At 53.4% G+C, this 24,861-nt stretch overlaps 2 protein-coding genes across 2 annotated transcripts; both read left to right on the forward strand.

Moving 5' to 3' along the window:
* On the forward strand, positions 1–3,203 carry LOC102937705 (zona pellucida sperm-binding protein 3-like). The gene is made up of 9 exons (XM_027818106.3): positions 1–547; positions 1,256–1,374; positions 1,457–1,560; positions 1,641–1,818; positions 1,896–2,016; positions 2,121–2,212; positions 2,301–2,446; positions 2,585–2,721; positions 3,040–3,203. Exons 1-9 carry the CDS (start codon positions 140–142, stop codon positions 3,061–3,063), a joined length of 1,329 nt encoding a protein of 442 aa, XP_027673907.3. The 5' UTR covers positions 1–139; the 3' UTR covers positions 3,064–3,203.
* Positions 3,204–12,427: 9,224 nt separating this feature from the next.
* COMMD4 (COMM domain containing 4) lies at positions 12,428–24,025 on the forward strand. Its single transcript, XM_037911299.2, has 8 exons — positions 12,428–12,804; positions 14,427–14,498; positions 15,167–15,232; positions 17,167–17,206; positions 19,150–19,269; positions 19,824–19,904; positions 21,471–21,647; positions 21,916–24,025. The coding sequence occupies exons 1-8, from the start codon at positions 12,802–12,804 to the stop codon at positions 21,954–21,956; spliced, it is 600 nt and encodes a 199-aa protein (XP_037767227.1). The 5' UTR covers positions 12,428–12,801; the 3' UTR covers positions 21,957–24,025.
* The last annotated feature ends 836 nt before the right edge of the window (positions 24,026–24,861 follow it).

Below are 24,861 nucleotides of genomic sequence, written 5' to 3' on the forward strand. Positions count from 1 at the left end.
TGTAATTGGGCCCCAGCTGCCTGCAAATTAGCGGAGGGTGTTAATTACCTGGGGCAGCTCTGAGTTGGCTTTAGGTGCAGGGTATAAAGCCCCAGAGTAACAGTGTCCCTTCATACTGGGTTTGCTGCAAGCAGGCAGGATGGGGTATAGCAGCAGCTTAGGCTTTGCTCTTCTGTGCTGGGTGGTCAGTGGGGTGACCTGTTACAATCCCTGGGATTTCTCTAGGAGTGACTCTGCAATCTGGAGACCCACCCCCAGGGCTGAGCCCCCTCGCAGAAATGCCCATGTGCCCTCTCTTGCCCAGCCCTACCCCTGGGCTAAAGTTTCCCAGCCAGGGGCTGTGTCCATGCTGCAGCCTATCATGCTGCAGTGTGAGGAGGCTCAAATGGTGATCACTGTGCACAGGGATCTGTTTGGGACAGGGCGACTGATCAAAGCTGCTGACCTGAGCCTTGGCCCAGCTGCCTGCCGGTACACATCCCTTAATGCTGCAGAGAACACAGTGATCTTTGTAGCTGGGCTCCATGAATGTGGCAGCACCTTACAGGTAAGGATTCATGCAAGCCAGGAGCCCCTATTGATCCCTAGCATCACTGCCCTTGTCTTGTCTGATGGGGTTAAAAATGCAGGGGGGGGGAGGGATCAGTGGGTGGAATCTTGTTCCTGTCATTGACCAGCTCCCTGTTTTTCCTGGGTGCTTCTTCCTACCCTCCAATTTCATGCACTAGTCAAAGAATTCTGCCCTGCTTTGCTCCTGGAGCAGGCTCATAAGTGGAGCCTGAATAGGGTGCTCTTGTGGCTCAGACAGATTTTACTTCTAGACACCCCTGTCCAAAGACTGTCTGGAAGCTCTACAGACAGGACCACTGAACTGAATACGCTGATTGGTATTTGCTGGAGCTCTACATAGGATGTAGGGGAGAGAGGGATAGACACCTGTCTTCCTGAAACACTGGTTAAAACTCACTTGAATGCAGTTAACAGGTTATATCTGGGGTGGGGGGAGGTTACTGTTTGATTATTTCACAATGTGCACAGAGAAAACTAGTGAGTAGTTGTACAAAATGGCAGTACTCTGGATCTAGTATTCTGATGGCTGCTCCAGCAAACCGAGCTCTGAAGTTCCCAGTTGACCGCTTGTTGGAAAACTTGAGCTCTTTTCTATCTGGCTGAGGCTTGTTCTTAGGCTCATCTGAATGACTTTACAAATGCTCTGTGTACTAGTGTTAACCCTTCCATGTCTGCTCCTTCCCAGATGACCCCAGACTCCCTGGTTTACAGCACAAGCCTGAACTATAACCCCACCCCTGCCAGCAACCCAGTGATCCTGAGAACCAATCCAGCTGTGATTCCTATTGGGTGTCATTACCCCAGGTGAGTGTCTGAGGTGCTCAGAGCCCTCCCTCCCATTTGGTCCCTGATCTTGCTCAGTGACTGAGGTTTCCTCTTCTCCCAGGAAGAACAATGTGAGCAGTAAAGCCATCAAGCCAACATGGGTTCCCTTCAGCTCCACCCTGTCTGCTGAGGAGAGGCTGGATTTCTCCCTGCACCTGATGAATGGTAGGTGGGAGGTCCCTCCAGGGGAGCTGAGGCCGGCCTGCCTGCCTGTCTGTCCTGCTCACTGTGAACTTGCCTTGCAGATGACTGGAGTGCTGAGAGACCCTCCAGTGGATTCCAGCTGGGGGAGGTCATGCATATCCAAGCTGATGTCAGCACTGGGAACCATGTGGCTCTGAGGCTCTTTGTGGACAGCTGTGTGGCCACCCTGAGCCCAGACAGGGACTCCTCTCCCCGCTATGCTGTCATTGACTTCAATGGGTAAGAGCTGGGAGCCCTTTCTAGACTAAAACAAGACTGATCAGGGACTCTTACTGACCCTTGGTTCTTGTGTGTAGGTGCCTGGTGGATGGGAGATCAGATGACACCACCTCAGCCTTCATATCCCCCAGGCCCAGGCAGGACACGCTGCAGTTCATGGTGGATGTGTTCAGGTTTGCAGGAGATGCCAGGAACTTGGTGAGCCCCCACATTTCTGCTCCAAGTCGATTTCCCCAGGCTAAGCAGCTGTTAGTGAGTGTCCCCTGGGATGGTCCTAACCCCTCTTCCCGCTTCCCTTCCAGATCTACATCACCTGTCATCTGAAAGTCACTGCAGCTGAGCAAGCCCCGGATCCCTTGAACAAGGCTTGTTCCTTCAACAAAGCAGGCAACATGTGAGTAGCCTAGAACCCCATCTGGGGAGTGACAGGCAGCCTAGAACAGAACTCTTCACTGTAGATGACTGTTCCTGTTCTGTTCCAGCTGGTCTCCAGTGGAAGGCACCCAAGACATCTGCAGGTGCTGTGAGACTGGGAACTGTGGATTGCTTGCAAGACAGTCCAGGAGAGCAAAGCATTTGAATAGATGGCCAGGAGAGCACTTCCGAAGAGATGTGGTTTCCAGACACGGTAAGTTCTATTTCAGCCACGCTACCTGGAAAGATGTCTGGCTTGCTCAAACTGACTGGTCTTTAGGTGCTCTCATCCCAAAGTGAGACTAACTGACAAACTTAATGGGTTCTTGCTTATGCCTCTTCCCCCATACAGGTCCTCTTTCCCGGAGGGAAGCTGATGTTGTAGTAGGACCCCTATTCATCATGGATGCCTATAAAGGATCCAGGGATAATCTCCCAGATCCAGTGGAAGTGGGAAAGGCAGCCTCTGACAGGAGATGGCATCAGAAGGTATCTATTTTCTAGCTTATAAGTGTGTGTTTTGGCTGGCTGTCTTGGTCTGTCATAACTGCAGCGCTGGGTTGAAGCCCCCACTGGTGGTCTGAGAAGCAGAGGTTGATCAGGGATTTACAAGAGGTGCCTGCATTGTTGTGCAGGCTAAAACTCCAGTTGGGTATGGATAACAGCAGCGTTAGCTCAATGGAGCACACAGAATGCTTCCAAACTGCTGCACTCTGTTAATTGGCCAAGTATCTTGGTGGACTTGACAGGGCGGTGGAGGTGGATAAATTCCTTGTCCTGATTTCTAACTACCTGTATCTCTCTCAGGGGCAGGAGAGAAGGCTTGGCTGAGGCTAACCATGGTGGCTGTGTAGGTTTTTACCTACTTGTAGGGGGCCTCCTCCATATCAAACAGCCGCGGTTTCATTGCGGGAGCTGTTGTGTGAGCTGTACCTTCTGTATAATGACAAATAAAATCCACTGTTGTGTGAGGCGGGCCTGTACTGACTGTGTAACAGGGGCAGCCCTTCAGCACAATGGGCACACGAAGGAAACTATAGGGAGGAAGAGGAGGCTCTGAATGGGTGCGGGTGACTGTCACCTTATTTTTTTTTGTCAAGGGACAATTCTGTTTAGATATTAAATGAGCCTCCTCCTACAACCCCATCACTTTAGAAAAAACAGGGAGGGGTGTAGATATGTCCCCATGTAGAACATGAGATGGGATGAGATTTAGATTGTATCTGGTCAATTTGGGAGTGGGGGGCAAAAGAGGTGTAAAATGGCATGTGCTGATACCATAACCCCCCTTCCTTTATAGCAAACAATCCCCCTTCTTTTTTCCCCCCCTCCAAGGTGCAGGTCAGTTCTTCAGGTGCCTACAAATTGGGTGTTCTCCCTCTCCCAGCCACCAGTTCTCTGCATGAAATAGCTTCCAAGGCTGGTTGACTTTGGCAGGGTAGCTTTACAAAGGCCTCTAGACCAGTGCTACTCAAAGTGGCAGTCCACAGATCAGTGCTGGTCCACAAGCCATCAGCTGCCGGACTGTGTGCACCTTTTGTGGGGGGAGGAAATTGCCAGTCCCCCACATCAGATAGATGTAGCCTAGAGCAGTGCTTCTCAAGCTAGGGGCACAAGAGTCTCCCAACAGCTTAGCTGAATGGTGGTTGCTTTAGCTTGCAGCAATGGCCAAAGTCCTGCCCAGTGCCCCTTATGGGCTATTGGTTGACCTGACCCTGTGGAGGGTCACAGAGGAAGTGCCTTCAGTGCTGGCAAGAGAAAGCTGGTGTTCTGAGGCCCAAGCCAGGGCCTTAACCCCTCCTTTCAGGGGGTTTTAGAGACAGCTAGTTTTGCCTTTCCGAGGTCTGTATCTGCTGCCTCATCGGTTCCTGTGGCAGAGATCCAGCCTCCCCTACCCATACAGTTTCAACCCTCCCATCCCTTCCTGATATACCTAACATACAATTAGGTCCTCCACCTGTTTCTTCCTCAACTGAGAGCTCCCAGCTGCTGACTCCCTTCCCTGCAGGATGATTCATTTCCACCTCCAAGAACAAAACTGAATTTATCTCTAGGGCAGCTGTGTGAGGCAGAGAAGCCTCCCTCTCCCTGGTTCACACAGGGGGAATAGAGCATCCCCGAGGTTAAGGCGAAACTGAGGTGCCAGCACCACAAATCCTTGTTTAAGTGATTTGTCCCACATCCCACAGGAAATCTGGCCGAGATGGCATAGATCCCTTTCCCTGGGCCCTAGTTCATTGTCCTCAGCACAGAACCATAATCTGTCCTGGAATGTGTCTCCAGCATCACTCATCCTGGGGCAGGGTGGAGGGAATTATTCATAACAATAGGGGTTGAAGAGGGAAGTAGCAAACCCAGAGTCAATGGGGGAGAGGGTTCTCCACTGAATGCCTGCTCCAGTCCATCACAGCTAGGCTGTGAAGAGCCTTGGTGGCTAGGCTGATGCACCGAGCTGTGGTCTATGATCAACAGCTGGAATTATGAAATGAACAGGGCCATCAGCGTCTATGGGAGCTTTATGGAGATTGTTGGACTAGGGTTCTGGTCACAGGACTGCGCATCGCGAAGTCACGGGTGGGTCGGGAGAAGGGCTTAAGCAAGTTAGCATAAGTGTGATGAAGTAGGCTAGTGACCTTTGGCATAGATAAATGACCTAATCGTCACCCTTTTAGATTTTGGGGAACTAAACATGTTTACCTAAGAGTAGGAGACGGAACTTAACAGTAGACGGTGACCACAGGGAACGCTGCAGGAACATATACTCACCAAAAACCAGTTCAGGCATGGAGTGGCAGGTTTGAGAATGAGCTAATTGGTGTTAAGATGTATAGCTATTTTAGCCTATAAAATAAGTGCACCCTAATATTATGTGGCTGAGGAAGTTAGATTTGGGCATGGAAGGTTGGGTATTAGCATGAACATTAATGATATTGCTCAGGCGCTGTACAAAGGGCAAACCACCCTGTGGAATTAGTCTTTCTTATTCTGTTTCTTCTTCCTTTAGCTTTTAAATTTTGTAGCTGTCTATTAACTTAGCTACTCAGCATTTGATTCTTCAGCTCTATTTATTCACCGTCATTGAGGAAGCTGGACCATAGGGCTCACTTGGCATGCCAGAAGCGAGGCTGGTCCTTTACCTCTTACCACCAGGTACTCCAGGAAGTGCTAATCTAGGAGCGTGGTAAGGAATGATACCACAAGTTCCCCTGGTGCTATACTGTGTGGTCTGGAGTTTTTGTAGCCTTTTCATTAACTTTAATAAAAGTCTCCAAGGCTGTTTTGTTCTCCAGTGTGAGTGTCCTTGCCAAATGCCCCGAGGGTCTGTACAAGACACTGAACTCACTACATCTGTGTAGCCTGATTCCAGGACAAGAACCTTATCTTCTGGTCAGATTGATGGGGGAGCCTATATTATACTAACCTCTACAATCAGGCAACAAGTTCTAATCCTGGCTTTCCTCTTCCAGCAGCCGTAGATCCTGTGCTGCTGGGGGGGTTGAGTGCAGCAGCTGCTACCCCAGCTTTCGCCTGCTTTACTCTGGGATCGTTTCTTGTAGGCACAAACTCCTGCCCGAGTTGCCAAGTGACTCTGCCATCCTTGCAGAGTAAATGAAGAGCACTGAGCAGACTGAGATGGCTGCTGCCTGCCTGAGGGGGATGTTCCCGCTAGTGAATGGGCGAGGAAGGAGGTGACCCCTTTAGCTGTATCCCAGACTCTCCCACAAGAAACTCCTCCCTGGGGTGGGCTGGAGCGGGGGTGACCCCTGTATTGCCTGGAATGCTGCTGTGAATGCTGTTAATGAGCAAGGGGGCCAGGAGGTCAGACCCCTGGGCACTTTGGAAAACACCTTTATTCCCCTTCAGGAGCCTCCCTGGGAGAGGCAGGGTATGCAGCAGGGAGCTGCATTTCAGAGTGGGGCTTTGTTTCCCAGGAGCCCCATGTTGCTACTCTTGGGGGGGGGAGGGGTGTATGTGTGGAAATCCTTGTGTGGTGCTGCCAGGGAACCAGCTGCCACAGGATGAAGGTGAGGTCAACAGCACCCCATGTGTTCCTGTTCCGCCCTGGAGCTGCGGACTCAGCCCTCCTGCTGTCTGTTCCTTGTCGCAGGGGGGAAGGTAGGAGTCCCCCAAACCCGCTGGCCTTCATGGATTTGCGATCTGAAGGTGTCAGCTTAAATCTGCCTCTAGCTCTCCATTGAAATTACCTGAGAGCCTCCTGCTAGGAGATACTCCAGCGCCTCTCCCCACCTAGCGTGCTCATGGAGACCACAGTCCCAGCTCAGCTGGGATAACTGTCCAGCTCTGTTCCAGCCCCATTGCCCATCAGAGCCCCACCACTCGGGGTTGGAGGCTCAGGGGGTGGGAGCAGGGACTCCACAGGTCCCAGGCTCAGTCCCCTCCCCAAGCCCTGGTCCTGGCTGAGTGGATTTGGAAGAGGAGTTAACGGGGAGGGTCCCTCCTTTCCCACCCGGATTCTAGTAACATTCCATGCTAAGCCATTTCCAGGAGCCAGGCACAAGTTAATGCTCTCGGGCTAGAGTGGCAAGATCCTGTGTATGGCTCTGCTGCTTGGAGGGCACAGCTGAGCCCAACTGCTTGGAACAGCTGGTGTTGTCTGTGGTCCAAAGGCCAAGGCCAACTCCAGCCTCCCCCGGTGAGAGTTTGGGCTGGATTTTGGTGCAGCTGGGTGTCCTTTGTCCTACAAAAGGAAACCTGGGCGGTCCTGGACCTACAGGCTCAGACTCAGTGCTTGTTCCTCTAGCACAGGGTGCAGGGAGAGAAGAACAGGCCCCTCCCTTCAACTACCCTTCCAGTGCTGCTCTGTGCCCAGTGGCCTTTGGCTAATTACAATAATGAACAGGTGTGGCCAAACTTTCAAGGCTCAGAATTGAGGTGGGCACCAGGACTGTAAGAATGGCCCTGGGCCTGGGGAGTTCTCCGGGGAAGGGTGGCCCATGGAATGTTTTTTCTGCTGCCTCATGTTCCCTGCCCAGCTCTCTACCTCGGGACAGCCCTGGCAGACACTGGTTCCAGAGCAGAGGTGCCCTTTCTCCAAGGGCCTGTGCAGGGCGGGGGGGCCCCCTCCCATCCCATCCCTGCCCTGCCTTGGGCAAGTCATTTAGTCCCAGATCCTCAAAGATATTCAGACTCTCAACTTCCATTGAATTTAAATCAAGGGAAAGGAGGAGTCAAGTACCTGTTGAGGATCTGGGCTTTAGTCTCTCTGCCTCAGTTCCCCTTCTGTGATATGCACTTCCCTCCCTCCCAGGAATGTTGTGAGGACAAATACATTAAGAGCATGAGGTGCTCACAGCCTATGCAGCTGGGGCCCATAGCTGTACCTTAGCTAGCAGGGTTAACAGGTCAGTGGACATCCAGTTGCTCAGTCATTGACCTCCCTTTCAGAGTAGCCATGGGGGGAAGGCAAGGTACAGTGTTTGCTTTGCAGCAGGGAATAGAACGCCTAAGAAACAGATCTGAAGGCCTCTGCCGCCCCCTGCTGGCAGCAGAGAATTATAGTGTTGCCACCTGATGCACCTTCCTTAGTGGTGCCTGGCTTTTACTGTGTGATTGTTCGTCACACCAGGAGTGGTAAGCGCTCTTTGACTCTCAGTAGTGGCTCTTTTATCTGCTCCCTCCCTTCCTGATTCCTCCATCAGGGGTTTACATTGAGTTTATTATAGTTTTGCTGCCATGGCCCTTCCTAGACTCTAGTACCTGGAGCTGCTAATCTCTGCTCTGCTGGGAAGGAAGCAGAGAGAGGGAGGGACAGGGAACCAGGGAAGGGGAGAAGAAGGAACCAAAATAAGGGAAAGGAGCAGGGATTTGTTTCTCCCCTTTTACTCCTAATGGTGCTAAATCTAACATGGCTTTTACTTATTTTGCATCAGACCCATAGCACAGCTCCCAGAACAGGCATGGAGAGGTAACATGAGCCTGGCGTTGACCGGTAACTAGAGCATTGGAGTGGGCCTCAGAAGATCTGGATCCTGCTCCTGGCTTAAGGTTGCCAACTTTCTAATTGCAAAAAACTGAACAGCCCTGCCCCTTCTCTGAGGCCCGGCTCACTCCATCTCCTTCCCTCCATCACTCGCTCTCCCCCAGCCTGACACTCACTCATTCATTTTCACCAGAATGGGGCAGGGGCTTGGGGGTGGGCTCTGGGATGGGGCGCAGAATGAGGGGTTTGGGGTACACAGGAGGCAGCTCTGAGCTGGGGCAGGGAGTTGGGGTGCAGGAGGGGGTGACGGGCATGGGCTCCCGATGGCGCTTACCTCGGCAGTTCCCGGGAAGTGTCTGACATCCCTCTGCTAGGCCTAGGGGTGGCCACGGGGGCTCTGAGTGTTGTACTTAAAGTATTGCACAGAATCTTTTCAGGGGGGATAAGGCAAAGTGACACCTTTATTGGTAATACATGTATCTTATGCATATGATATATATTACACTCGTGCACTCATATACACATACTCACACACTCCATCTTATTGTTACCAACTAGTTCCTCCCCTTAACTTCACTGGCCAGGTGAGTTAGATGCGGGAGGGGTGGAGTCGGGCTTCTGTCAATCCGGATCGATGCTCCGATGTTGACAAGACGAAACCTGGGGTCCTCTGCAAGATACCTCGCATTTATAGCAGTTCCCCTCTCATGCAAATCTATACCAGATTCAAAATCTGTGTCTGTGTCAGTTGGTCATCTGTGGTGCTTCCTTCTGGGTGTTGTTTTCATGCTGCCACATTTATTTTCAAAGGGGGTGTTTTCAAAAGAAGGTGCTTGCTTCTAACTCCCAAGGCCGTCAATATGTCTGATCTTCTTTAATGAGACCGCTTGACAAGTTCTATTGTTCTTGAGTCTGGCTTCCATCCTCTCTCCAACTGTTGCAGCTGTCTAGAGGTGCTTGCCTTCCACGCCTTGCTCATTCGCACCTCATTCATTCAACTGGGCAGTTGATTAAAAGTGAGGGGAGATCTTATTCTACCCCTAGCAAAAAGACATTTTTCTTCTACCTTTATCCTTAGGGGCTATACCATTATACCAAGGTTCAATACAAAGTTTCTATATAAGGATTTGATACAAAGTTCCCATATCAAAGGACTTGACACAAAGTTGAATGAAAACAGAGGTCACACGTGGATAGACTTAATACAAGGTTATATGAAGAGGCATAATACAAAGGCATATGAAAATGATACACAATTATGCAAAGATGCTTAATGCAGAGATTTATCTACAGGCGCACTGCCCCCATCTGCAGAGGCTACCCCCACAGCTCCCCCACAGCTGCAGTTCCCGCAGAATCCCCATAGCTGCTCCTCCACCTAGGAGATGGAGGGACCATGCTGGCCGCTTCCCGGGAGCTGGGTGGGAAGCCTGCCAGCCTTGTGCCAACTGGACTTTTAATGGCCTGGTCCCTTTTTGACCAGGTGTTCCAGTCAAAAACCGGTCAGCTGGCAACCCTATCCTGGGTCAGCCACACACCTGCTGTGTGATCTTGAGCAAGTTACTACCTCTCTCTCTGTCTCAGTTTTCCTTCCCAGCCTGGCTCTGTCATGCCTAGTTAGATTGTGAACTGTTCAGGGTATTTTCCACTGAATGCATCCGATGAAGTGAGCTGTAGCTCACGAAAGCTTATGCTCAAATAAATTGATTAGTCTCTAAGGTGCCACAAGTCCTCCTTTTCTTTTTGTTCAGGGTAGGGATTTCATGTATGCACAGCACCAAGTACCATGAGGTCCTGATTTCAGCTGGAGCTCTAGATGCGACTGTAATCATAGGCAGCAAGTTATATGGGCCCATGGTGCCCGTGCTCCACCAATATTTAGGAATGTGAGCCCTGCTCCACCAATGTTTGGGCTTACCGTGCTTTGGGGGGCGGGACGGAAGCTGGAAAGAGGTGGAGCGGGGGCTTGGGGGAAGGGATGGAATGGGGGCAGAGCAGGGGCAGGCTTGGACCAGGTCACTTGCTGCTGCTGGCACCAGGCCCCCCACTAACCCTCCAGGCCACTCTGGACCCCCTGCCCCCTGAAGCACGGGCCCCCCAAAGTGCAGGCCCTGGGGTGGTTGCCCTGGTCTGTCCTATGGACAGGACAGCTCTATCTGGACCCCTCATCCCCCCAAAGCGTGGGGCCCCCCACAGTGCAGGGCCTGGGGCTGTTGCCCTGGGGATGGCTCTGCTTGGACTTGTTCTGGGCACCACCAAAAATTATACAAACCTGGCACCCATAACTGTAATATAAATAATAATAGGCATATTAAATGCAGCTGCACAAAAGATTAATGTTTAGGTCCTATATAAACATTGGCTTTTAACAAAAACCCTACTGTCTGATAAATTGAACACAATAGCTATTTAAAAGCATGCCAGTTTTCTCTGCTAGCATGCAACTCCCTGATGTTATCTCGGGTGAGTCACTTAAACTCCCTGACCCTCGGTTTCCCCGTTTGCTGTGAAAGGATGTGTGAGATCAGGATGAAGACAAGGTTCTGTCCCAGACACTTTACAGGCTAAATACCCAGATGAAGGGTGGGGCAAAGGATGCAGCAAAAACAAGCAATAGAGCAGTGACATTAGCTCAGGCCTTGTCAGCCCCAAGGTTATTATTATTATGTTTCAATATTTTTATGGCCATTTTGCTCCAGCTGCTTTGAACAGAAGCTCTGGGCCCAAGGGTAGAGAGATCTCCTAGGAGAGTGTTTTAAGGTGGAGAGGCGAGAGATGGGTTCATGTGGAAGAGGAAATGCTACCAATGAAATCCTATTGAAGCCAATGGGGGTTTTGCTACTGCCTTCTCCAGAGCCAGGATTTCACGCTACAAGGTTCAGCTTGCAACATTCTCCCATCATTTTGGGGGAGTGTGTGTGGGAGGGGGGCTAGTCACCCAAGCAGAAGAGGCAGGGAAGTTGGTGCGTAACCCACTGGATGTACCTGGCACCTGCATAGCCCTCCCCAGCTCCTCTGGGCAAGGTGTGGTGCTGGCAGGGAGCTGGAGCTCCTCCCTCATCCCCCTATCCCTCAGTATGCCCAGGCTGGTTCATTCTCATGTGCAGCCACAGAGGGAACGATCTTTCCATTGACCTAAATCCTGGGTGTGTGCAAAACGCTATGCCCTAAGCCAGGCCTCTCAGTGACCTCCTTCTGCAGAGCGCTCTTAACGCCCTACATCTGTGGGACACTGTCTACACCAGGAACACACAAAGGGGACCTGTGTCCCAGTGCAGCATGGGGAGATTCCTGGCCAGTTACTGAGTGAAAGGGAGCTGGAGAGGGGAAAGGTGTGCGGAGCCGGAGGCTGGAAAGCCAATAGGTGGCCAGGGAGATAGGAAAAGGCTGTGATCAGGAGCCAGCCCACAGCCAAAGCCAGGCTGACCTGACCCTCCCCTGCCCATCTAAGCTATTAGCCCTTCCTGAAGGCATTGATGTCCTCTCACCCCGTCCCCAATCCCTCCTGCATTCCCCACAGCAATGTTAAGGAAAGCATCAAGCTGTTCTGAAAGTGAATGCATCTTAGTAATAACACAGAACTACTCTATCCCCTAAAGCTTCCATCCCCCCCCCCCGCCCCCCCGGCAGTGTGTCATAGGCACATTTTTGGAAGAGCTTGGACCAAACCTGCTCTGGATTCAAATCAAAATCTGAACTCCCCCCGAGACTGGACATGTTTGGATTTAGGGTTCCAGTCTGGCCCATCAGAGAGAGAAACCCAAGCAATGACATTTGGATCAGAACTTCCCTAGAATTTGGGGGAGGGGTGGAGTTGGACTCTCATTCTTTGGCCTTTGTGACAATTACCCAATAAAACTGATCATTCGCTGCTTTAATTTAGCAACAAAGCAGGGTGCTGGATTTGACTCAGTTCACTTTATCATCTGTCTCACTCAAGACAATTGGTGCTTTGCCTTAAAGCCCCAACTCATGGAGTCATGAGATTATGTGAGAATCTCAGGTTCCATTTAAAACCCCCCCACCATTTTCCAGCACCCAGCATTGTATAGAAAAAGCTTCAAAACGTAAGACCTGAAGCCTCAAAAACCAGACACCAAAAGAAAAGAACCCCTAACGGTCGTAGCAGTCTTTTAAAAACTCATGGTTTTTTTCGATGCAGTGTTGTTCCAGCTGTGTTGGTCCCAGGATGTTAGAGAGACAAGGTGGGGGAGGTGATATCTTTTATGGGATCAGCTTCTGTTGGTGAGAGACACAAGCCTACACAGCCTGGCCCGAAGAAGAGCTCTGTGTGGCTCGGAAGCTCCTTTCTCCCACCAACAGAAGCTGGCTCCATAACAGACATCCCCTCCCACACCCCTTGTCTCAGGGGACTTGGTAACCCCCCTGCTGGCAGCAGAGAAGAGCTGCCAGGGGCTGAGGCTCAGTCTGTGCAATAAGTCAGCAGGCTCCACGGCTGAAGTGTCACTCAATCTGCAGTCAGCTGACTCGGCTCAGCGAGCTGCTGACAGGCTGCGGCGCGGGGAAGTCTGTGGTCAGCTGACTGCGCTCCGAGATCAGCTGATGGCCTCCAGCCCTGGCGTGGGTGAGGGGTCCCGTGCCCGGCGTTGCAGAGACAGCAGGAAACCATGGTGAGCGCAGGCGCTGTGCATGGCTGGCTGGGGGGTGTTAGGCCTTTGCTGGGATTTGGGGGCCGGGGGCGATGCAGAGCTGAGTTCCTGGGGCAGCAGGGACTCTGGGTACTACATCGGGAGCCACGCCTGAGGGCTCCCCGTTACTAGCCCAGTCCTTGGGGTTCGCCAGGCCAGTGTCACGAGCTTCCTAACATGTGCATCAGGGAAGGGGGAGAGGGGATTTGGGGTTAAACATTGTGAAGGGTCTGGGCTTAAAAACTGCTCCCTCCCTCCAGTGACCTGAGATCATTGGGGTCCCAGGAAGGAGTTGGAGGAAATAGAAAGAGCTGCCCCTTTGCACAGTGGGTAATTGGCCTGGGGAACCCACAGTGGCAGCTGGTGAATGGAATGACACCCCTTTGAGTTCTAATACCTCTCCTAGTTAAATGTGCTCGGGATAAATGAATCTCCTGCTTCAGGGTGCAGGCCAGTAGCCTGCAGGGGTCAGGAAGGAAACGCTGCCTTCCCTGCCTCACTCCCACCACCCAGAGTACTGCCCTGCAGGATGGGGCAAGTGACAACTCCTTGTAATGCATCTTTCCTCTGAAGCAGCCAGGGCTGGGGGCAGGATGCCGGGTATGATGGGCTGTTGCTGGAGCAGCACCTGTGTTTCTAAAGCAGGGAGTACTAAAGGCTTCAGCACTGGATGCGCAGGGGAATGAGTGGGAGGGAAAAGGATCATTTCAGAGCCACGTTAATGTTAAACCCTGGGGGGATCAGCCATCCTGCTCCCCTCGACCTAGCCGTTTGCCCCCTGCTCTGAGAGACTTATGCCTGGTTCTGTAGCCTGTGGACCTGTATACGTGAGCTGCCAGGGACTTGTCCCCTTGCACTCACTGCCTAACTGCAGCGGGTATAAAACAGCTGCTCCAGGATGTGGGCTCATGGTCTGTATCAGCATTTGCTGGGTTAAACTGCTGAAGCTGCGGCCTAACTGGCAGCTGTTAGGAACAGAAGAGGTTTAGGAACAGGAAGGGGCCATCTGCCCTGTCCCACCTTCACCCCACCCCTTCATCAGACTGATCCCTCTGGGCATACCCCAGCCCCCTCCAACTCTTTCCTTCTCTGGGAATGAGTCTGTCTCCTTCAGACTCTGGGCCCAGTTCAGCCCTGGGGGAAGCCCTTTGAATTCAGGGCAGTTGCATCCCCTCATGCCAGGGCTGAGCTTGGCCAGCTGAGTCTGGTTGTTCTCCCCAGGAGCTTGCTCCAAAGGCTAACGGCCTCCGTGCACGGAGCCGCTGCACCTGAGTTTGCAGGGGCGTTATACAGTGGGGACCCAGGGCCTGAGGAGGAGAGTTATTTGTACAGCTCCGGATCGACCCAGCTGTTGTCCGACTCTGCAGCAGGCTCAGCCAGAGCAGAGACCGGAGATGAGGGCAGCCAAGTACCCAGAGAGGAGAGAAATCTGGGGGGCGGCTCTTCTGGTGCAATGGAGACAGGGCAGCAATAACCGTGGGAAATGAGGGTTCCCCTGCTCTGGCAAGAAGAGCAGGGCTGCCCTGCAAAGGAGACTCTGCCGCTGACGTCCCCCGGCCCAAAGGCTACCTGGGTCCTAACTGCCCCCGATCTTCTCCTTCCAGAGGTTCCGGTTCTGTGGAGACTTGGACTGTCCCGACTGGGTCCTGGCCGAAATCAGCACCTTGGCCAAAATAGTTAAGTGGAAGCTTTCTCTTTCTCTGTTTTCTTCTGGATCTTACCCAGTGCCCAGCACCCTGGGATCTGAGCACTTTTTGCTCTTAAACCTCCCCTCAGAGACGGTATCGGGTGCTGTGAAACCAGACAGTCAGCATGGAGCCTTGGCCGTCGAGAGGGGTATCTACGGCCTTGGGGAGCAATGGGAATATCTGAGTGATGCATCCCGATCTGAGCTCTGGGACTCGGGGTGTCTGATGAAGGGGGAGAGCTCAGGTCCCTGAGCGACCGGCGTGAACTCTGCACCTGTCCCTGGTTGAGAGGGCGTCTCTAAGAGAGCGGGGAGAGGCTCGGGAAGTACGTAGATCAGGCTTTGATTGAGGGCTCGAGCAATACACTCAGTGCAGCACAAGAGCTGGCTGGGGCTTTAGCCTGAATGTTGCATCCAATGCTCAGGGAGTCTCTTTGTGGAATCCAAACCATGGTGTGCCCCAGAGTGGCAAGAAGCGAGTGGTTTAAAAACAACCCAAACCACTGGCTGTTTGGCTGGGACAGGGCAAGGTTGAAATGGGTCCCCCTGATGTGGCGGAAAGCGTGTGTTTTGAGGGGAGCTCAGACTCCTGCCAGACAGAGCCCGCCGGGCCCAGCATTGTGGTGGGGTTTTATTTTCTTGCTCTCTCCTTTCCAGTCCTCGGTGAAGCTGAAGCTCATCTGTGGCCAGGTGCTCAAGGACCTGCAGGGCGAGGGGATTGATGTAAGTGAAGGGCGTTCTTCTCCCACGTTCAGCCCAGCTGAGCCGGGATCCAGCGATCGCAGAGACTCAAGTCTCCCCTCCCCCTGGCTGAGTGGCGTGGGCCATGTCGAGCTGGCCAGCCTCAGGGCAGGCAGTGCGGTGGAGTGGGTGGGGTATCGGAGTGGGAGTCAGAACACCTGGGTTCTATTCCCAGCTCTGCCACTGATCTTGGGCAGGGTGCCTAAAGCCTGTGTCCCTATCTGTAAAAGAAGGCCAGTGATAGTCCCTCATCGGGGAGATCTGCTGGTGGAAAGGGCCGTATGGCTGCTAAATACTTACTAGTAAATATTAGTGTCTGTTGCTCTAAGGGTCCTGTGTGGTCTGCTTCACCTCATCCACCCATTGGCCCTGCCATCGCTAGGAGAAAGGCCGGTGGTTGACAACACGGATTCCCTTGAAGTCTTGCAGCAAGGGGGTTTGGCCACTAGGGGACATGGGGCTGAGCCATTTGTAACACCCATCGCATACAGCAGCTGACCCACTGTTTGGATCATGGAGGTTCCCTGTAGGACATGCCTGGAGCACTAGCAGCCAGTGGGAATGGCCTCTCCTGCACCCCACATTGTGAAGGCAGCTTGGTCTAGTGGGAGGCAGGAACCCAGGACTCCTAGTCCCTGATAAGCCACGTGCCATGTGGCCTTGGGCAGGTTACTTAGGCTAAATCCAGTAGCTTCTGGTAATTTGGGTTCCCCCTTGAGACACTTCGGCCCCATTACTCAGAAGTGCTGAGCCCCCACCACTCCTATTGACTCCAAGTGCACCCAAAACCAGAGGCCCCTTATGGAAGTGTTGGCCTTAGCCTGGCTCTACTTGCCCCATGGGGGATCTGCTAAGAGGGCTCAAAGAACAGGAGGACTTGTGGCACCTTAGAGACTAACAAATTTATTAGAGCATAAGCTTTCGTGGGCTACAGCCCACTTCATCGGATGCACCAAATGGAACATAGAGTAAGAGATATATATCTATATATATATATAGATATAGATATATACAGATAAGTTGGAAGTTACCATACAAACTGTGAGAGGCTAATTAGTTAAGATGAGCTATTATCAGCAGGAGAAAAAAACTTTTGTAGTGATAATCAAGATGGCCCATTTAGACAGTTGACAAGAAGGTGTGAGGATACTTAACATGGGGAAATAGATTCAATATGTGTAATGACCCAGCCACTCCCAGTCTCTGTTCAAACCCAAGTTAATGGTATCTAGTTTGCATATTAATTCAAGCTCAGCAGTTTCTCGTTGGAGTCTGCTTTTGAAGCTTTTCTGTTGCAAAATTGCCACCCTTAAATCTTTTACTGCGTGGCCAGAGAGGTTGAAGTGTTCTTCTACTGGATTTTGAATGTTATGATTCCTCATGTCAGATTTGTGTCCATTTATTCTTTTGCGTAGAGACTGTCCAGTTTGGCCAATGTACATGGCAGAGGGGCATTGCTGGCACATGATGGCATATATCACATTGGTAGATGTGCAGGTGAATGAGCCCCCGATGGCGTGGCTGATGTGATTAGGTCATGTGATGGTGTCACTGGAATAAATATGTGGACAGAGTTGGCATTGGGCTTTGTTGCAAGGATAGGTTCCTGGGTTAGTGTTTTTGTTGTATGGTGTGTGGTTGCTGGTGAGTATTTGCTTCAGGTTGGGGGGCTGTCTGTAAGCGAGGACTGGTCTGTCTCCCAAGATCTGTGAGAGTGAGGGATCAGCTTATGCTCTAATAAATTTGTTAGTCTCTAAGGTGCCACAAGTACTCCTTTTTGCGGATACAGACTAACACGGCTGCTACTCTGAAACCTGTCATTCAGAGGGCTCAGTGATCATTCTGCACCGTGCTGTGTGCCCTGGGAGCAGAATGCCCTGGGGCTGATGGACCTGCGTGTTGCTCTTCTCTTGCAGTATGAAAAGATCCTGAAGCTAACTTCGGATGCCAAGTTTGGTGAGTGTCGTTCTTTTTCAGAGCAGTTGGGTGCCCGTAGCCCGGGCTCCTCTAGTCCTGTCCGTGAGGCCATCACAGTGGATTTGGCTCTTTGCCTCACCTGCCTTCCAGGGAGCTTTGCTGGCTTCATTACTAGAACTGACATTCCTCTGTCAGTGCTTACAGCAGGGAGGCTGCGGGAAACCGGTGGCTTTGGGATGCTAGGCCAGGCTTTGGCTGACTCTTACCTCCCCCCCGGCCCATTCCACACCCCAGTGCCCTGGCCTGAGAACATTTTACCTGCAGTGTTTATGGGCGCCAGGCTCGGCTTTGTTAGCCACATTGTCTGAAAAGCGTCGCTGGCTGGGGTCTCGAGTGGAGAGGCATGTCCTGAAGCAGTGAAGCCTGAAGAGTTAATGCTCAGCCATTGGAAACCAACGGCACCCTCTGCTTGTGAGCAAGCACAGGAGCCCTGCTAATCTCCCAGGGTCCTTGCCCCTGTTCTGTTTGGGGGAGACGCTACTAATCGGCAGCCTGACGAGTTTCCCCTTCTCACTCCAAACACTGCCCTGGCTTTATATTTTTGGGTGATTCTGGGCCCTTGCATTGGGGGATAACACCATTTCCTGAGTGTGTGGAAGAGCCCTGGGCCTGATGGTTGTGGTGATCACAGTAGCAATCAAAACTTCCCAGGCGCTGCCCGAACAGCCCCCGTCCCTGCCCTGCAGAACTTGCTGTCTTAGTGTGGCAATGCAGAGGGGAGGGGATGGGTCCCAGGAACTCAGCCTGGTCGGCGCAACAAAGAGAAGGTTAAGGGGTGAGGTGATGGGAACCTGTAAGTACCTACATGGGGAACAAACAGCTGATAATTGGCTCTTGAGTCCAGCAGACAAACGTCTAACATGAGCCAATGGCTGGAAGTTGAAGCTAGACCAATTCAGACTGGAAATAAGGTGTTTTTAACAGGGTCATTAACCGTTGGAACAACTGCCCAAGTGCTCTCCATCACTGGCAATTTCTAAATCCAGATCTGCTCTGGTTCAAACAGACATTAATTCAGGGACGCCCAATGGGCTGTGTTACACAGGTCAGACTGGACGATCGAGGCCAGATGGGACCATGATGTAAGCTGTGAAATGTCTGGTTTGGTTTTTATGAATGAGCTGACCCAGCTGAGTTGCCGTGCTGTGGCTTGGCCCTGTCTGACTGGCCCGATTATGGTGCACTGGCCCGATTATGGTGCAGTGTTAACCTTAGGCTTTGGCTGTACGAATGGTTAGTGTCAGCAAACCAGGGTGTATATCGGCCACGTGCTAGGTGACCGGGTGGATCCTGCTCCACACCCCGAGTTCCGCAGTGCGCCTGGGATCCGCCCTGCTTGGAAACAGGAGTAGGTGAAAGTGCCCTAGGGAGCTGTTAGTCTGCAGCAGCAGGGTCCACGGACAGTGCGCAGCTGGCTAGGGCAGGGGAGCTTTACACCCCTGCTTGCCATGAGCTAAATGTTCGCTTAGACAGGCCCTTACTCCTCTGGCCCTTGGCCATTATTAGTATTTGGATCCCTAGCATCAGTTGATTCTAGTTAGACTTAACCTCTGCCTGTCCCAGGCTTGTTTAAATCCTAACCTGTTTTGAGCCCTGCTGGTTGCATTGCCTCCCCCCTCCCTCCCACACATATATCAGTCCCCTGCCCATCATGGCTTCTCACCCAGGTTGGTGACAATGAGCCCAGCTCTTTATGCCTGTTTCCCTGCTGCCCCTCGTGGCCCAGTGCGAGGTGGCGTCTGTCCGTGCACCCTCTCTAGTCTCTTGCAGACGATGAACTGCAAAGGGCAGGCCACATCAAGGGCTGTCGGATCCTACATCAATGGACACGGACCCTTGCAAGGGTCTATCAAAGCTGCCTCCCTGCGGGGAAGAGCCCTGCTGCCATGCAGAGGCCCAAAGATTTCTCCTCCTCTCTCCAGAGTCTGGGGACGTGAAGGCCACTATTGCCGTGCTCAGCTTCATCCTCTCCAGCGCGGCCAAACACAGCGTAGACAGCGACTCTCTGTCCAGCGAGCTGCAACAGCTGGGGCTGCCCAAAGGTAGGGGAAGTGCCAAGGGATGGGTCTCTTGGAGTGGGCTGCAACACACTGGGGAGCCCTGGGTTTGGTAGCGGCAGCCTGACTGTCTGGTGCAATGTCAGCCAGAGGAGGGCGCTGGGGAGCGGAGCTGAGTCTGTCCCCCCCCGTGCACCAGGCTGTAACCCTGGATAACTGTGTCCTACCACCCTTGCTCCAGCCCTGTGTGGAATTCAGTACATTGGTTCTTGGGGGGAGGAGGCGATTGCTGCTGGGTTGTGTGTCCCCGCACTCTCCCATCAGTGAGAAGTTAGAACTCGCTGTATTAACCATCAGGAAGGACTTTGGAGCAGTACCTGGGCCATCTTCTGATTGAAATGCCCTAGGGTACCATCATCCCCCCGTTATCCCATGTGCGCCCCAGTGTCAGCATCCTGTTAGAGTCCCCCTGCTAAACAGGCCAACTCAGCTGTTTGCAGCCAGGGTCCCTTCTGAGCCCATTGGAACCGGAGTCGTGTTGTGCAGGGACCGATCTGATGCTCTTTGGTGGGTGATTTCTTGGTCTCCGTGTTTTGTAGAACATGCCACAGGATTGTGCCGGTCCTATGAGGAGAAACAGAGCCCCCTACAGGACAGCCTGAGGGCACGCAGCCTGAGATGTAAGTGTTCCCTCTCTGGCCGTGCAAACTTGACACTGCTCCAGGCCGCGGATGGGAGATGGTCCTTCAGCAGGGGTACAGGCCCTGCTGGTACCCACTGCCCCCACTCCTCCAGCTGTTCTCCTGTGTCCATGGATGGAAGTTCAATAGGACTTTCCCCAGCCATTCTCCTCTGGGACTTCCTGAGGGCTGCGGGACAGGGTCAGTTTGCTGAGGGTGACTGGGTTTTCAGCAGCAACCGAGGGGGTGACCAGGAGCTGGGACCAGAACCCTGTTGTCTGACCCCCTTGGGCTGTGACCTTGTCAGCCCGGTAGGTTAGGAGCTGCCCAGGTTAGTTCACCTCCGGGACAATCCAAGTGCAGCAGGGAGTGGTGCAGGTGATGCACTAGGCCAGGGGCGGGCAAACTTTTTGGCCTGAGGGCCACATCGGGTTTCCAAAATTGTTTGGAGCGCTGTGCCTCTCCAAACAGCCAGGCATGGCCTGGCCCTCGCCCCATCTCTGACCCCCCCCCCGCTTCTTGCCCCAACGCCCCCCTCCCAGGACTCCTGCCCCATCCAACCCCCCCCACCCCCCCCCGTTCCCTGTCCCCTGATGGCCCCCCCAGGACCCCTGCCCCATCCAACCCTCCACCGTTCCCTGTCCCCTGACTGCCCCCAGACCCGCCACCCCTGACTGCCCCCCACTGCCCCATCGAACCCCCCCCTCCTTCCTGACTGCCCCCCCTCTGGGATCCCTGCCCCCATTCAACCCCCCTGTTCCCTGCCCCCTGACCGCCCCACCCCCTATCCACACCCCTGACCACGCCTGGAACTCCCCTGCCTTCTATCTACCCCCCGCTCCTTGCCCCCTTACCACGCTGCCTCGACAGGCAGTCCCGCCACCCGGCTGGAGCCAGCCACGCACCGCACAGCACAGAGCACCGGGTCAGACCGCGGCTCTGCAGCTGCGCTGCCCCGCAGGAGCTCACAGCCCCGTTGCCCAGAGCATTGCGCCAGCGGCACAGTGAGCTGAGGCTGCGGGGGAAGGGGAACAGCAGGGGAGGGGCTGGGGGCTCCCCTCCTGGGCCAGGGGCTCAGGGGCCGGGCAGGAGGATCCCGCGGGCCAGAGTTTGCCCACCTCTGCACTGGGCGGTGCTCTGCCTTCTGAGCCAGCGCTGAAGCAGCGCCCCAGCAGGGCATTGGAGGACACTGCGTTACCTCTCTTGGCCATAAAGAGAGACGGAGCTGAGGCAGTGCTAACCACTTGGACTCATGGGAATCTTTGCAGTGAGGGTTGTGGCGGGGATAACACAGCTATCTCGGAGCGCTCCACTCCACTGACCGAAATTCCCTTGTTATTTCAACTGGAGACATTTCCTTCCTGTAATGTCTTACATTGTCGCTGTGGGCTGGTAAGACAGTTGCTGTGTTGCGCACACACCAAAGGTGGCTGCATTTCAGGGGTGGGAGAAGCCGCTTAATGCTCTTGAAAAATGCTTCCCAAATCCATATCGCCGGCTCGTGCATAGAGAGAGTGTTTTACACTGACAGTGCAAACCTGAGACTGGCTCTGCCTCTGTCCTCAGTGAACCGTCTGGACTCTGTGTCCTGGAGGGTGGATCACACACTCAGCTCCAGCGAGCTCCAGCAGGTCAACGAGCCCCTCGTGCACCTGAAGTTCACTGTGCGAGACGGGGACCGAGGCGGGACGGAGCCCTTTGCCATGACCATGTCGGCAGAGAAGTTCCGGGTCTTACTGGCAGGTGAGTAGACAGGCAGCTTGGAATCGCTCACCTCGTCCCTGCCCTGCCAGCTGGTGCTTCCTTTCCTGTGTCCCGTCTGCTCCCCCTACTGGCTGGGGCAGAGATCGGCTGTCTCCTGTCAGGTCATTTCTCTGTTGCTGCTCACAGCGGAGAGGTTATTCTCTGCCCTGCTGTGACCAGTGAATTGGAAACTGGCTGCAGTGCCCCCTGTTGAGATCCAGGTCACTCTGCCCCCATTGGCTTTTTGCATCTCCTCTTCCACTTTCAGAGCTGAGACAGGCCCACGCCATGATGAAAACTCTCAGCTGAGGAGGGCAGCGAGCGTGGAAGGAGCCAGCTGATTGTGCAGCGGCCCGTCGGAGAGTCTGGTGGGTGCGGTTCCTCCGATGGGGATGCTCCTCGCTGCACACAGCTACAGACAGTGCCTGGGCAGAGGTTGGAGTGCCTGGGCTCTCTCCTCCCTTCTCAGACCACTGCAGCTGAAACTGATGACTGCTCTTCCCACTCTTGCTGGCTGCTGTCTCCCCTGCCCACCTCTCTTGCTGTGGAGTCACCTCCCTGCCCCTCCTCCAACCTGCCTACAAGCCCTTGTGCTTCCAGGACCCCCACCCCAGGACCCATCCCCAGAGCAATGGTGGATGGGGGCTTCTGCATCTGCTAACGAGATCTCCACCTCGAGACCAGCTTCAGCTCGGAGTTCCCATAACAAAGGTGTCCAAACCCTTGGGCCGTGCCACCGTGTAACACACATGCCTCCGGAGAATACCCAGGCCTGCCGGCTGGAGGCTAACTTAACAGTGAAAGACCCTGAAATCCCCTGCCCAGCCCTTTGTTGGTGGCTCTGTTCCTGAACAGCTGCAGGGAGCTGATCTGCCCTTTTGCTTCTGTCTGAATTGTCTCCTGTGGCTACTCCAGGGCAGGTGTGCGGGCTCCCATGTCTCCTCTGGAGACGTAGCGTGCTGCAGCCCACCAAACGCTGCAGCTCGGCCAGCTCCACATCACCTGTTGACTGAACTCCTGCAGCAATCCGGGATGCCTGTGGCTGGGGCAACTCTCCCAGTCGTACATAAGAGGTTGGGAAGTTTCACCAGCTGAAGCAGATGGAGCGTTCTCTAGTCCCTCCCTGCTCCCCCGCATCCCTCCCCTAAAAAGCACTTTGCCGCTGTTCTTTCCACTTCCTCTAAAGAAACCTCTTGCCTGTGGGGGGGATAAATGCAGCTTTTCTATCTTTCCTTCTCCGCCCCCACCCCCTCCGCACCTACCACCTTTTCCAGGGCAGCTCAGTGCATGGAATAAAGGATTAGCAGGAACATGCATCTGTGAATCTCTCCATGCGTTTCCGGTTGGCCTTGGCACATGAAGCCAGTTATATATAGTTGCCTGTTTTGCCAGTGGGATCCAATAAAGCCACGTGGTTAACAAAGGCAGCGCCCCACAGGAGCGTTTTTAATTGGCACTGCTGCCTCCCTTGTTACCCCTGTGCCCTCATTTCTGAAACCCTCATGAGATGGGGAACAGAGACTTGTCTTTAAATAACTGGAGTAAATCTTAAGTCAGGGATCAGCAACCTTTTGCACGCGGTCGGTCAGGATAAGCCCCTGGCAGGCCATGCCAGTTTGTTTACCTGCAGCCCCTGTTGGCCTAGAACGGCGAACCGTGGCCAGTGGGAGCTGCGATCGGCCGAACCTGCAGATGCTGCAGGTAAACAAACCGGCTCGGCCCACCAGGGGCTTACCCGGATGGGCTGCATGCCAAAGGTTGCCGATCCCTATCTTATGTATTTGAAAGGGAGGAACTGATGCCACAGGCAAAATTAATCATACCGGCAGGTGCTCTATAACCTATTCCCAGCCCCTGCAGCTCTGTCAATGTCTCTCCATCCCACATACACCCTCCCTGCTCCTTCAGTCTTGATCTTTGTAGAAACCAGAGCCAGGGTAGGCAAAGTCCATAAACTATTCGCTCACCCCAGCCTTGTCTTGTAGCAACCCTGGCTAGTCCAGCCGTTGCCCCAGGCACAGCTCTGGTAACACAGCCATCGGGGGACCAGTTGGGTTTTGGTAACTTCATTTAAATTGTGCTCCGTTTACGTTGGCCCCTGCCACTGGTGCCCTATTGTGCTAACCCCCTTTCCTGGCTACAGCTCAGGGCTCTGATTTACAGGAAATTCACAGCTTGGGGATCACGCAGTTGCTCCTTTAAAGCAAAGTCAACATAGCCCGAAGGCAGTGAAGTGGGTAACCATTTTAACTGCAACCTTTGAAATAATTTGGTAAATTGCTGCTGAACAGCAAAAGACCAGGGCAGCCCTGTATTTTTACGAACAAGGCCATGTTCCATTGAATTGAAAGGCAATACAATTAAAATGGTACAAACAATAGTTTGTTAGGTATTATTATTAACTCTTCTATCACACTTTCAGAAGTAAATCTCAACACACTTTAAAAAGGTGGTCAGTATCATTATCCCCAGTTTACAGGTAGGGAAACTGAGGCAGTGGGGGGGGGGAGTGACTTGCCCAAGGTCAGCCAGCAGAGGAGCTGGGACTGGAAACTAGTTATGAGTCCTAGTCCAGAGGTCTGTCACCTCAGCCACACTGCCTAGGTCACACAACAGGTAACTAACTGTTGTAAGATATTGTGGCAAATAGCTTGGTAAGATTTACCTTAGTGTTATACATGGATAAGAGTAACTTGGGGGGTAGAAGATAGGGTAAAAGTTACTACAGCTACCACACAGCAGTGTGCTTCATTCTGTCGGTCTCTGAAGCTTACGCTGGAGGCAAGATTAAATGGTGCTGGGGTGGGGAGAGAGAGGAATCATCTCTATGAGAGAAGTTCGGGCATGTTGTGACCTTGTGCCCAGCAAGTAGGTTATGAATAACTCTGCTCTGTAGGCTGGCTCTGGTAAATCTAACTGTGGGGCAGGGAGGCGACCCATCCGCACAGTGCACGGGGAAGCTGGCAGCAGTGCTGCTGAGGCGGTAGCTGCTCTGGGTGGGTGCAGGATGGTGGTGGGATGCAGGGGTGTCCGTGTGGTAGCTGCTCTGGGTGGGTGCAGGACGGTGGGATGCAGGGGTGCCCATGCGGTAGCTGCTCTGGGGGGGGCCACAGGACAGTGGGGTGCAGGGGGGCTGTGCAGTAGATGGTTGGGGGTGGGGGCCTGTGCGGTGCTTTTCCCCAGCCAGCCAGCCATAGACTACAAGGCACAGGGC

The sequence above is a fragment of the Chelonia mydas genome, chromosome 10 (assembly GCF_015237465.2).
Source record: "Chelonia mydas isolate rCheMyd1 chromosome 10, rCheMyd1.pri.v2, whole genome shotgun sequence".
NCBI classification, from domain to species: Eukaryota; Metazoa; Chordata; order Testudines; family Cheloniidae; genus Chelonia; species Chelonia mydas.